The 11570-nt window shown below is 42.7% G+C and overlaps 1 protein-coding gene and 1 long non-coding RNA gene across 2 annotated transcripts; both read right to left on the minus strand.

Annotated features, from left to right (window-relative positions):
• Positions 1–6: 6 nt before the first annotated feature.
• On the minus strand, positions 7–4198 carry hsd17b10 (hydroxysteroid (17-beta) dehydrogenase 10). The gene is made up of 6 exons (XM_034877584.1): positions 4075–4198; positions 2607–2771; positions 1508–1672; positions 914–1042; positions 712–820; positions 7–475 (listed from the first exon to the last, which is right to left on the minus strand). Exons 1-6 carry the CDS (start codon positions 4096–4098, stop codon positions 285–287), a joined length of 783 nt encoding a protein of 260 aa, XP_034733475.1. The 5' UTR covers positions 4099–4198; the 3' UTR covers positions 7–284.
• Positions 4199–4212: 14 nt separating this feature from the next.
• On the minus strand, positions 4213–11570 carry LOC117948114. Its single transcript, XR_004657384.1, has 3 exons — positions 10227–11570; positions 6748–6757; positions 4213–4225 (listed from the first exon to the last, which is right to left on the minus strand). It is a non-coding gene; the product is annotated as an uncharacterized LOC117948114 (long non-coding RNA).

Raw genomic sequence — 11570 nt, forward strand, 5'->3', positions numbered from 1 at the left:
CTGAGCTTTATTATTATCTGAATTAGTTTATAAAACAACCAAGGTGCAGTTCATAAAGTACTGCAATGCTCTGAATGATGTAGACATTTTTTACACACTTCCTCTCACACAAACTTGATAAAGGGTGTTTTGTAGTTTATATTTACTGTCAGCAGCTTTCTACAATGAAACTACACCAGGTAGCCAGGCACACGCACACTCAGACATTAAAGTGTTCTTAATTTGAGGAAGGTGGAGATCAACGCCTTGTTATCGTGGCCCCGCTGACACGCACGGCGTCCGTCTCAGGGCTGCATGCGAATGGCTCCGTCCAGTCTGATCACCTCTCCGTTAATCATGGGGTTCTCAGCCAGTGCGGTCACCAGGTGGGCGAACTCAGCGGGGTCTCCCAGGCGCGAGGGGAAGGGCACCTGGCGGGCGAGGAAGGAACGCACCTTCTCTGGAAGACCAGCCAGGAGGGGCGTGGAGAACAGACCTGGGGGGGAGAGGGTTAGCCTCCGATCATAAGATAACTCCGATCATATGCTTGAACATGGGAAACAGGGATAGAATGACACAATAACTGGAAATGAAAACACACTTGACAAAACTAAGATCAATATCATACAGAAATGTCACTGAAAATAAGAAAAAAGTGTTGCACACTCTGGTTCTACAGGAACAGTATCTTCCAGAGAGTGAGTATATGTACTGTATGTAAAGTCCACCCACCGGGTGCTATGGTGATGACCCGGATGCCCATGGGCGCCAGGTCTCGTGCGATAGGGAGGGTCATCCCAACGATGCCCCCTTTAGAAGCTGAATATGCTGCTTGGCCAACCTGGGGAGAAAAAGGAGAGCAAAGAATTAAGTTGACAAACGGAGAGACAACTTCTTTCTTTCTTTTCTTTTCTCTGCGTGTGTTTCTACTGACCTGTCCATCAAAGGCGGCCACGCTGGCCGTGTTGATGATGCAGCCTCGGTGTCCGTCCGCGTCAGGCTCGTTCTTCCCCATCGCACCCACAGCCAGGCGGATCACGTTAAAGGTTCCTGCAATGTTCACCTGCAGGAACCACGCACAGGGAAGTATCCACATACCTTAAATACTAGTACATCACTCCTCTACAAGACACAAGTACTGCATTCAAAATAACTTACTTAAAGTATCATCAGCAAAATGCAATTCAAAGTATGAAAAATAAAAGTATAACTTGTAGTGTGTTCCTCTTCTGTCTGATGATTCTGGATTAATATCATTAATATTCCTGCTGCTTTCATGTGCATGTTGTATTTTACTGCTGTACATGTTTCAGGTTGTGCTCATTTGAACTCCTTTATATACTGCTGGTAGTTTAATCTGCAGCCATGCATCATATTCTATAAGATCATCATATGTTTGAAGCATCGCTGTCCTAAAGAACCACGTATCACGTATACATATAAGTACAAGTACCTTGAATTGGTACTTTGTACTGAGTTACTTCCCACCAGCTGCTTTAATGTCCATCTGTTTTTTAGTACATCTTACATTGATGACACGCTGGAAGTCCTCCAGGCTGTGAGGGACGTCCTTCTTGAAGTTATACGTTTTAACAGCGACAGCGATGCCGGCACAGTTCACGGCCAGGTCCAGCTTCCCGAACCGGTCTCTGGCCAGGGCCACGGCGGACTGAACGTCCGCCTCCGACGTCACCTAGGAAACGACAAGACCATGACACAAACATCACCAAACAAACATGTTGAAATCCACCAAAAAAGATCTCATTTGTTTGTTCATGTTGCATTCAAGAACTAAAGAAAGGTCAGGGATAAATAATGCGGAGCTTGAAATCTGCATGTTGGACGATGTGGGGGGGGCACCTGCTGAGCGGGGGTGTATTAAAGCTCCAGTTCCAGCCTCCAACTGGGTTTTATTAGGGCCTCATGATGGGAGGAAATTAGCGGATTTTGACTGCGAAATGATCCGCGATATTGGAAGGAATTTTATTTTTGTATCATTCTTATTTTCCTAGAAAAACATTCAAAATAAAAAACACATTTAAATGATTATAATATCTTTTTTTTTTTTCAAGGATCTGTAGGAAAAAGTTTTTCTTTTGGCTGTAGGATACCATTAGTAAGCTGGAGCACCACAATACTTAAGTAAATATATTATTTAAATAAAATTGAATTGAAGGCAGGATTAGCTGGGAGACTTCTTCTAGACCAGGGCCACTTGTAGAATACCTGCACAACAGGGACAGGACGTAGAACAGGGACAGGAAGTAGTTCTTTTGGAGATTACTACAACTACTGTGTGTTGTAGCGGTGTTTTGTCGTTGAGAACGATACAATTATATATAACAATATATTATGTATATATTATAAAAACATTCTGAGCCCATCAGTGTCAAAAACAGCAACAAAATGAACGATGCACAATTGCCCAATAGGACTGCATCTCAGCCCGCTTTGCAGCTTTAGCGTTCTCGCATCAATACTGGACCAAGTTTCTGTTTCATATTAGTAACTTAGACACCAATGCATGGGAAAAATAGGGTCCAGTTTGAAATATACCTAAATGACCGTTTATCAGGTCATACAACAATGATAGCAACGACATCATGTCTGGTGATTTTTGGACTCACGTCTGCAGGAGCGAAGGCACAGCGGTCCCCCAGACTGGCTGCCAGAGCCGGTCCATCAGAAGAGGGCAGGTCCAGGATCACCGCAGACGCTCCGTTCTGGACCAGCCGCTCCACGGTGGCCCGGCCCAGACCGGACGCACCGCCCGTTACCAGGCCAACCATACCCTATCCACACACACCCGGACCATAGGGGGGAGGGGAGAACAGGAAAAGGAAAAATTAAAACAAGTTAGATCATTTCATCCTTTGGGAATAGACAGCTGGGGAACTTGTTTATGACAGCCTGTCGTGAGATACTGCTTGAGTATTTACCTCTACATTGTAGTGGAGAAGAAGTATGAAACAGTATAGAGAAGAAATACTCAAGTAAAGTACAAGTAACGTAAATTTGAATTTATACTTAAGCAGAGTAACACAAGTGTGTGCGGTTATGGCCATATGGAGACACAGCCGCGCTGATGCAATTTCTATCTGCATCTAGCAATATACGTGTGAATTTTCACATGTACATAAAATGTATGAGTAGTATACGAAAGTGACTTTGATAAGAGAAAGCAATGAGAAGGCTGATGCTCAGGTTGGCGGTTTAACTTTAAAATCAATGTGAAAATTAAGGCGCTGTAACTGAATGATTTGGAGTTGTTGAAGCATGTCATTTATCCTTTTATCGTTAGTCGACTGAATACAAAGCTAAAGTAAACGGTTCAAATGATGATAGAAAGGTAAGAAGTCACACTTTAGTTTTAATATCAGTATTTAAACTGATATTCTGATTCAAAAGGTGCCGAGCATGGACATCAGTCCCGTTACTTGAGTTACTTCCCAACCGGGGTTATCTCAGAACCAGGGCAAATGAAACCAGACCGATCTGCATGGCCAGAATATAATAATAATGTATAGCCTACTTTATTAATCCCACAAGTGTAAATTACATTTTACACTCTGTTATTACACACAGGCTTGAATTACACACATCAGGTTCAATACATGCACTAAATTAAATGGAGAGATGTCAGAGTGTGTGTGTGTGTGTGTGTGAGGGGGGGGGGGCTGCCTATCTTACGTTCGGTGCCTTGCTCAAAAGCACCTTAGCAGTGCTCAGGAGGTTGACTGGCACCTATCCACCACCATAAAGTTACCCATAATGGGAATTGAACCCGCGACCTACCGGTTCCCAACCCAACTCCCTACTGACTGAGCTACTAACACTCAGAACTAGAAACGAACTAGGTTTAAAACCTTTAAACTCCTGAGTGAAATGGGAGCGAAGGCAGAGGTAAGCCGACACACTGCTGAGGGCGCTGCTGTGTGGACACACTGATGCCCGACATGTTAGCTTCATAAGGAAACTAGCTAACAGCCAGAAACAAACACGTACACGAATCCCAACACAAGCGTGTTCCAAGTAAACAGCTTCATGTTATCTCACGGCATATGATATAAGTCATGCAGTGTTGTTGCTCCTCACCTTGACACACCGAATATTCGCCATGTTGGTTTGGTGTTAAAGGAGTCGCGGCTCGTCTTCTTCTTCGAGCTTTTTATTGTTTGTCAACGGAAAGGCGCATTACCGCCACCAAGTGGTAGGGAGTTTAGGACATGTTGCAAGTTAATCACCACTGTTGATTATTGGGTACAAAAAACACTCAAGATATGTATATCATTTTTTTAAATGTCTCCAAATAGTTTTAAAAGTTAGTTTCTGGTCATTTTTGGCATTCAACTCCGACCTGCGGCCTATTCTTGCATGTCGTGCCCCCCTTCACAGCTCCAGCTGTCCTACATAACGAAGGCCTAAAATGCCCCCCAAAAAATAACAAAAAAATATGTAAAATAACACACATGGAATTATTAATTAATGTTAAACAAACCAAACATTTTTAAGATATTAATTAACATTATTATTGATTATTCAAAGTAACCATGGTCTGACTTGATGAGAGCTGTGTACACTCGGCATGTGGAAATTCTGGCCTTCTTAATGCTTTTTTGAAAATATACATTCATATGAATGCAAACTTTTAATAGCAAATTGGTCTATTTGTAAAATAGACAGTATATGTATATATAGCACAGCTTACTACTGTGGTAGCCATCCAGTTAAGCTGAAGGAGTCACTGTGCCTCCAGATGTATATGTTTGACATTAAAACATGATGCATAAATAATATCCATGTCCATCCATTTATCGTGCCCAGTTTAATATGCCACTCAACTGTATTGATATATGCAGAGGGGCCCCTACACTCGGTCTCTCTTTCAGTTTAGGGGTCCCTGGCCTAAAAGACGCTGGAGACCATCAAATATATATGCAACCTGTTTTTATTTATATTTATCATAATATTAATAATTCTTTATTTATTCCAGCACCATTTGCACTTTTGCATTCACGTTAGTTTACGTGTCTATGTGTACACATATGGACAGTGTACACGCCTATTAGTCAGATGCTTTGTTGTCCTTGTTTTGAGCCATATGTGTATTCCTCGAACGTGTTCACACTTACTGAATGGGCAATATTTCGATATATGAACATTATGAGGCTGGATATTGACTTAAATTTTGGATATTGTAGTATCGTGATAGGACACACGTGTCGTCTTCTCCTAGTTTTAAAGGCTGCCTTACAATGATGTATATTCTGAACTTACCCGTCTAACAGTTTCATCGCTTGCCTTTAACCACTTAAGTCATTATATCCACATTATTGGTGATTATTTATCAAAACTCTCATTGTGTTCATATTGTGTGAAAGCACCAAGAGTCAACCCTACAAAACCCCAAAACAATATCTCCACCTCACATACAGCAAAACACATAAACAACAGTTATTAAAGAGGTCGCATTTATTTTAAAGTTGACAAAAATACAGAGTATAAAATATCAACTCATCTGATCTTTCTACCGTCAATTTAAGAGTATGTGACTATAACTGATTACAACGAAATGAAATTAATCAGGATTTCAGGCAAGACTTCACCTATTTCCAAGGTGAAAGAAAAAGTATATAGTATGTACTATGTAGTAGTACTATATTGTATATAGTACAATGCTACAGTCCAAAATCCAAAGATATTTAGTTCAAAGCAGCAAAGATTAGTAGATTGACAGAAAAGTCGTTTTTAAGCAGTAACCATTCATTCTCTGGCTGTAGCTTTTCCAATGAGTGAATTTGCTTCTTTTGCCTTTATTATCCCACTTTAAAATTAATACTTTGGTGTTTAGAGTGTTTCATAGACGGAACAAAATCATGAAAATAATCAGCAGATTCATCTGGTTAGTTGCAGTCATAATTCAGTGGTGCAGCAAATACTGACGGAGAGGATGGAACAACCAGTTAGTCATCAAAACAGTAGCAGATTCATTTTCTGTCAATTAAAATATACACACACACACACACACACACACACACACACACACACACACACACACACACACACACACACAGACAAAACATTTATCATGCAATGCACTTACAGAGTATCTAACCATCTTACAACATGGAATGAGGGCGGTCAGAAAGGGAAAGGAGGATCATGTCTGCACCCTAGACTAAGGTCTGCTACATTGTGGAAGGCAGTAAGTTGTATAGTTGTATCTCCAAAATAGGGGTCGCAATATCCCACCCCCCACAACAACACAACTTACTACCTCACCACAGCACAGCTACAAACACGTCTGCCCTGGCACACGGTACGGACACAGTAACACCAGAGACCGGTTCAGTCCAAGTTCCTGCCTGTTAAGGAACATTTTCCTCGCCATGGTTGTTATAGTGTGGTCTAGACCTGGTCTATTTGTAAAGTGTCCTGGGACAGCTTCTGTTGGGATCAGACACCATTGATAAAACTGAATAGTCACGTGGATTTGAGGGAGGGTAGACCTTAATTTGTTCCATCCTACTGTAAGTTCTTAATTTGAAACGTGTACAATTAAGCTGCAATTTTACAGAGTAATGTATTCTCAGTGCAAGTCAAGGGGGGGGGGGGGGGGGGGGGGGGGGGGGGGGGGTTCTCCTGTGGCTGAGGAACTGGAGGTCAAGTAATAGAAAAACTGAGCTCATGGGACAGGCGTTGTCTCGCGGCCGCTGTTCAATTTCTCAACAACCAGGGACAGATCCAGGACAGCAATACAAAGAATACAACTGGTGAACTCAATCTAGTTCATGATGTCATTTCTGGAGCACTGTTGGTCACCGATGGCAACAGAGGCTTCAGTCACGGTGGCAACCAACCACAAGATGTGGATAGGCAGGCGGTCTCCGTCACGTAGTGATGGTTCGGGTTGCCGTGAGAAAGACAGTAGGCTGTATAGTTATCTCCCAGATCAGGTGTGATCCTAAAACTATACAAACTACTACCTCATCCCACAGCGCCCCCTTCTTCTCTGGACTCCAAATCATTAAACATCTTCACACTGGAACACAGAAAACCTACAGCTAAATAAACAAGCCCCGTTATCTCGCTCGTTTCTGTTTGTCTAACAAGGACACGAGTGAAAGGACGAGACGTGAGAGACCAGAAGAGGTGAGCGATCCTCAGAAAACGATGTAGAGTACTTCAAGAGGTTTCCTGTCCCTGAGGCTGTCCAGCAGTGTTGCCAGATGTACGATAATGATCATATTTGTACAATAACGATGCCAAAAGTGCCATGATGTATGATAACTTCACCATTTTAGAACTAGCAGTGGCTGGCTCTCTGTCAGTGACTCAGAGGAGCACCAGTAACCTCAGCTGTGGCCTGTTGTCGTGCAGAACATGCATGTTGTCTCGTACTGTAATTCAACATTTTCAGACTGATGGACTTATGGACACATACCCTCTTCCATGCAGCATGTCAGCTTATGTAATTATGCTTATGTCAAAATATGTAATTGAAAAAGATTTGTCGGCGTGTCAATACGTTGAGCCTCTGGAAGGACAGTACAACCACTGCCAGAGGAGAAGCTGGGGATCGAACATGCTACCAAACGGAGCAGGACCAGCGGCGGCCATGCATCTCCAACAACAGAGACACATATCCGACAGGGACACACGAGTGAAAGATCGAGATGTGAGGGAACAGAAGAGGGGACCAAGCTTCCGAAAAAGATGGACCCTACTTCTCAAGAGGCGTCCTGTCCTTGAGGGAGGGGGGGGGGGGGGGGGGGGGGGGGGGTCTCATTACCAGAGAAGTACCTAGAGAACAGAACGAAACAAAAACATGCAATAAAAAAGGAGCAGGACGTGAAGAACTGGCCTCACCACCAACGCATATGAAACAGCAATAACCGCGGTGCTGGTAGCTTGTATCCTTTATCAAGTGAGGCTAACAGGCTAACCTGGGTGTTAACTCAGCCCCGCGAGCTCCATTAGCCGCTAAGCTAATGTGCCCTTGTTGACATTACGACATTTATTAAAATAGGACAAACCTAGCGTGTTGTAAGGTAGTTAGCTTTTAACTGCAGCACCAGCCTTGCTAGACAGCTAGCCAGCCAGCTAGCTAACAGTGGTAACAAGCTAGCTGACAGCTAGCTGGAATTGGCGGTTCTCGACCTCTCAGTCCGCCTGCTGTTACATCCGCAGGGGCCCCGCACGGCCCCGCAGGTCCTCGGCTGTCGGGGGTTCGTCTGTCACGGTTAGCAATGGTAATCTCAAAGCGGACGTTACCAGTACACAGTACCGACCTTTCGTAGCACAAATACCGCTGCGAGATGTTTCGATGCCTCGCTTCACCACGCCAAAAGTCACGTGACCGCCCCCAAACGACTCGAGGCCTTGCTACGTCACGCTCGTATCATAGAGGTGTCGCGCGCCATAGTCGCGCATAATATTGTTGTAAATCCATGAAACCCATGACCTGAAAATCTGCAAACGAACTGTTAAAATGTGATTGTATATTAATATATAGGAGCTTGACTGTAGTAAGACTTCATTGAAATGGAAGACCATATCGAGTATTATTATTTAGAGTTCATGTAGCCTACCTTTAATTTATCTTCATGATTTTTTATTTTACTACTCCGGCAGGGATGTTAACATGTCCAACCTGTTTGTAAAGTTGGCCTCAGTATCAGAGCTGTTTAAAAAGGATCCGTAACAGCAGTTAAACCACGTGGAACTCAGAGTGAATCCATCCATTCAAACGCACCACAGCTCGGCCAGCAGATGGCGCCATTTGGCATCAAATGCTTCTAAAACTGAATCATTTAACACACTTAAACACATTAATTCAGCGTTTTCCCCTCATCACACAGTCATGACGCAAAGCAGCAGCGAAGTTTACGTCCAGCCTTCAACAAGCTCACGTGGCTCAGCGTACGTTGCTGCTTGTGAGCCTAAACAACGCGAGATTCACGCATCTGTGCACAGAACGAGACTAAGTGCAAACTGCCCACCAGCCAGAGTTAATCATTTGAATACAGGGGGGACATTTATTTAAAATGCAATGTTGTTCTTTTACTTCTTAATTTGACCTCTGAATACACAAGAGTGGATGCAACAACATTTTCTCAAATACAAATTTGAGTCATTTTATGCAACTTTATACTACTGCACATCTCAGAGGTAAATATTGTACTCTACTACAGTTGTGTTAAGTTCTTGTTAATTTACTAATTTCTTAATGCAATCTGTCTTCAAGCTTTCAAAATCAAAGCTATATTAACAAAACAAATGCAAATCAAGACACTGGAAACCAGATGTACTTTTTTTACTAAAAGAATAAATTTTATTTCAGCACTGTCATTTCCCAACCAGTACAAACATGACTGCCATCTGTCTCTTTCTGAACCATTCCTCCCCTCCCTCTGTGAGACCAGACCACCAACAGCCAGACAATTAAAAAAAAACAAGCTTTCATTTTTCTCGTCTTTCCACGAACAGTCTGGTGCTTCCATAATGCTAACAATGATGACAAATTATACCAACCATAATTATAACAGCAATAATGATAATATTTCTATAACAATATTATTGATCAATTTGAACCCTTTTTTGCTGCACAGGTAGTTTAGGGTGGCCCTGGGTACTGAAGTACATGCATCGGTACACTTGTTGCTGACGGCACAAGAAATAGCTCACAATGATCTACTTGAACCTGTTACTAGGACCCAGCCATTGGAGGGGTGGGGGGAGGGGTTATACTGGTGCGTGGGGGGGCTGTTTCGGGGTGGGGGGGTGGCAGTGTAGAGAGACAGACAAAATAGGGACCTTTATTGAAACTGGACAAAATGCTGTGAGAATCCTGCAAATAGATCAGAACAGGTACAACACTACTGATGACTCCTTTCCACATTCTGTATGACAGACAATAATACTGTTTGACTTCTACAATACTATATAGACCAGTTCCATTCTGGGACTTTTGGTTCTCTTTTAACATGGTCAAGCTCTTCAGTGGCGCTCCCGTTTGCGTAGGCAGTGAGGCAGGACGCTTTCATCCGCTGGACAACTGATTCCATCATCAGTCACAGGGAAGGGGAATTTTCTTCACAACACTTCAGCTGAGATTAGACAAGACAAGGAACTGGAGACCACTTAGAAATGGATTTGTTGACAGTGTGATTTGTTGACATTTTTTGAAATTATTTGGCATTTTGGCTGACTTTATTTTTTCCAATTGTAGTTGGTATATTTTCTACTTATTTCTTGCAAGCTGTATGCCATCTATCGGGAGGCCAACTAATCTCAGATCTGTGTTTTGAGGAGAATTCAGTCGCTTTCAGCAGCCTTCACGCCCACACATTTAGAGACTCAGTACAGCAACAAGTTGCTCCATCAGTGAGTCTGGGAAGTTAAAGGCAAGTTTGAGAGAGCACAACGATAACATGTAAGGAAAACGCTAAAGAGGGCGCCAAAAGCCCAGCATGACTGAAAGCATAATCGCTGGGTGTCCTTCCTTCCTGCGTGTTAGCGTTGATCTGAGCATGTGCAGTGGTTCAAACGGCCTGAATTCAAGCAATGAGAAGTAACACGAGCGAGCAACAGGAATGCTGAATTCACCCACAACACCTAAACAAACCTGCCCACTCACTCACTGTCCACACAAACACACTTCCTTGTTTCCCTGTCTGTCAGCGTCTCTACATCAACCAGTGTTATTAGAAACACCGTTACCTCACAGACTTGTCAGATAAATCACACGTGCTGTATTGTCATTACATATAATCATACTCAGAAAACTTGTTACTCGGGGAAAACCATTGATGTCAGGGAACTATTTGGGGGGGGGGGGGCTTTATAGGGGGATGCTAGGTGTACTTTGGTTCTCAGGTGTTTACAAGAGATGTTTCGCTGCTTTGTGCAAGGGCGCGAGTTCAGCTTAGATTAAATATGAGTCGACCACGAAGAAGTTATCAGGGATATTATGAGAATCGTATCATAGTGCAGACGACAATTTTTGAAGAAAAAAAAGGGGCAATATTTACTTACGTACATAATAAACGGTGGTCTAAAGATGCCATATAAAATACAAGTAAGGAAAATCGCAATCATTACAGTTCAAATCTCTAGGTTGGCTAAGCGTATTTCAGTACTAACTGAAGCAATGGTAGAAGGATTAGATTAGAAGATGTAATAACATTAAAAATAGTAAGAAAACACATTTGCACAATTGAATAAAACCGTTTTGATTTTTTTCTTGTTTTTTTTCCAGACTCAGGCTAAATACATACAGAAACTGATTATCAACGTTAATATAACCTTTACTGTTAGTTGGGTTGATTAAGGGGCGGGGCAGCCCAAAGAGAAAGAGAAAAACGGCCAATAGAAACGGTCCTACAGGGGTAAAAGGTGGGGGAGGTGATAAGAGTGAAAGAGAGAACTGAAATCCAAGAAGTGAAGGGAGGGTTAAACTGTGTGTAAAATATGTGTGTTTGTGTGACTGCTTTGAATGGGAATTAGTGGGCATGGTGTGTGTGTGTGTGTGTTTGTCTGCTTTGAATGGGAATCAGTGGTCATGGTTGTGTGTATACTCTAAGGAAGAT

This window comes from Etheostoma cragini, chromosome 7 (genome assembly GCF_013103735.1).
Source record: "Etheostoma cragini isolate CJK2018 chromosome 7, CSU_Ecrag_1.0, whole genome shotgun sequence".
In the NCBI taxonomy this organism is placed as follows: Eukaryota; Metazoa; Chordata; class Actinopteri; order Perciformes; family Percidae; genus Etheostoma; species Etheostoma cragini.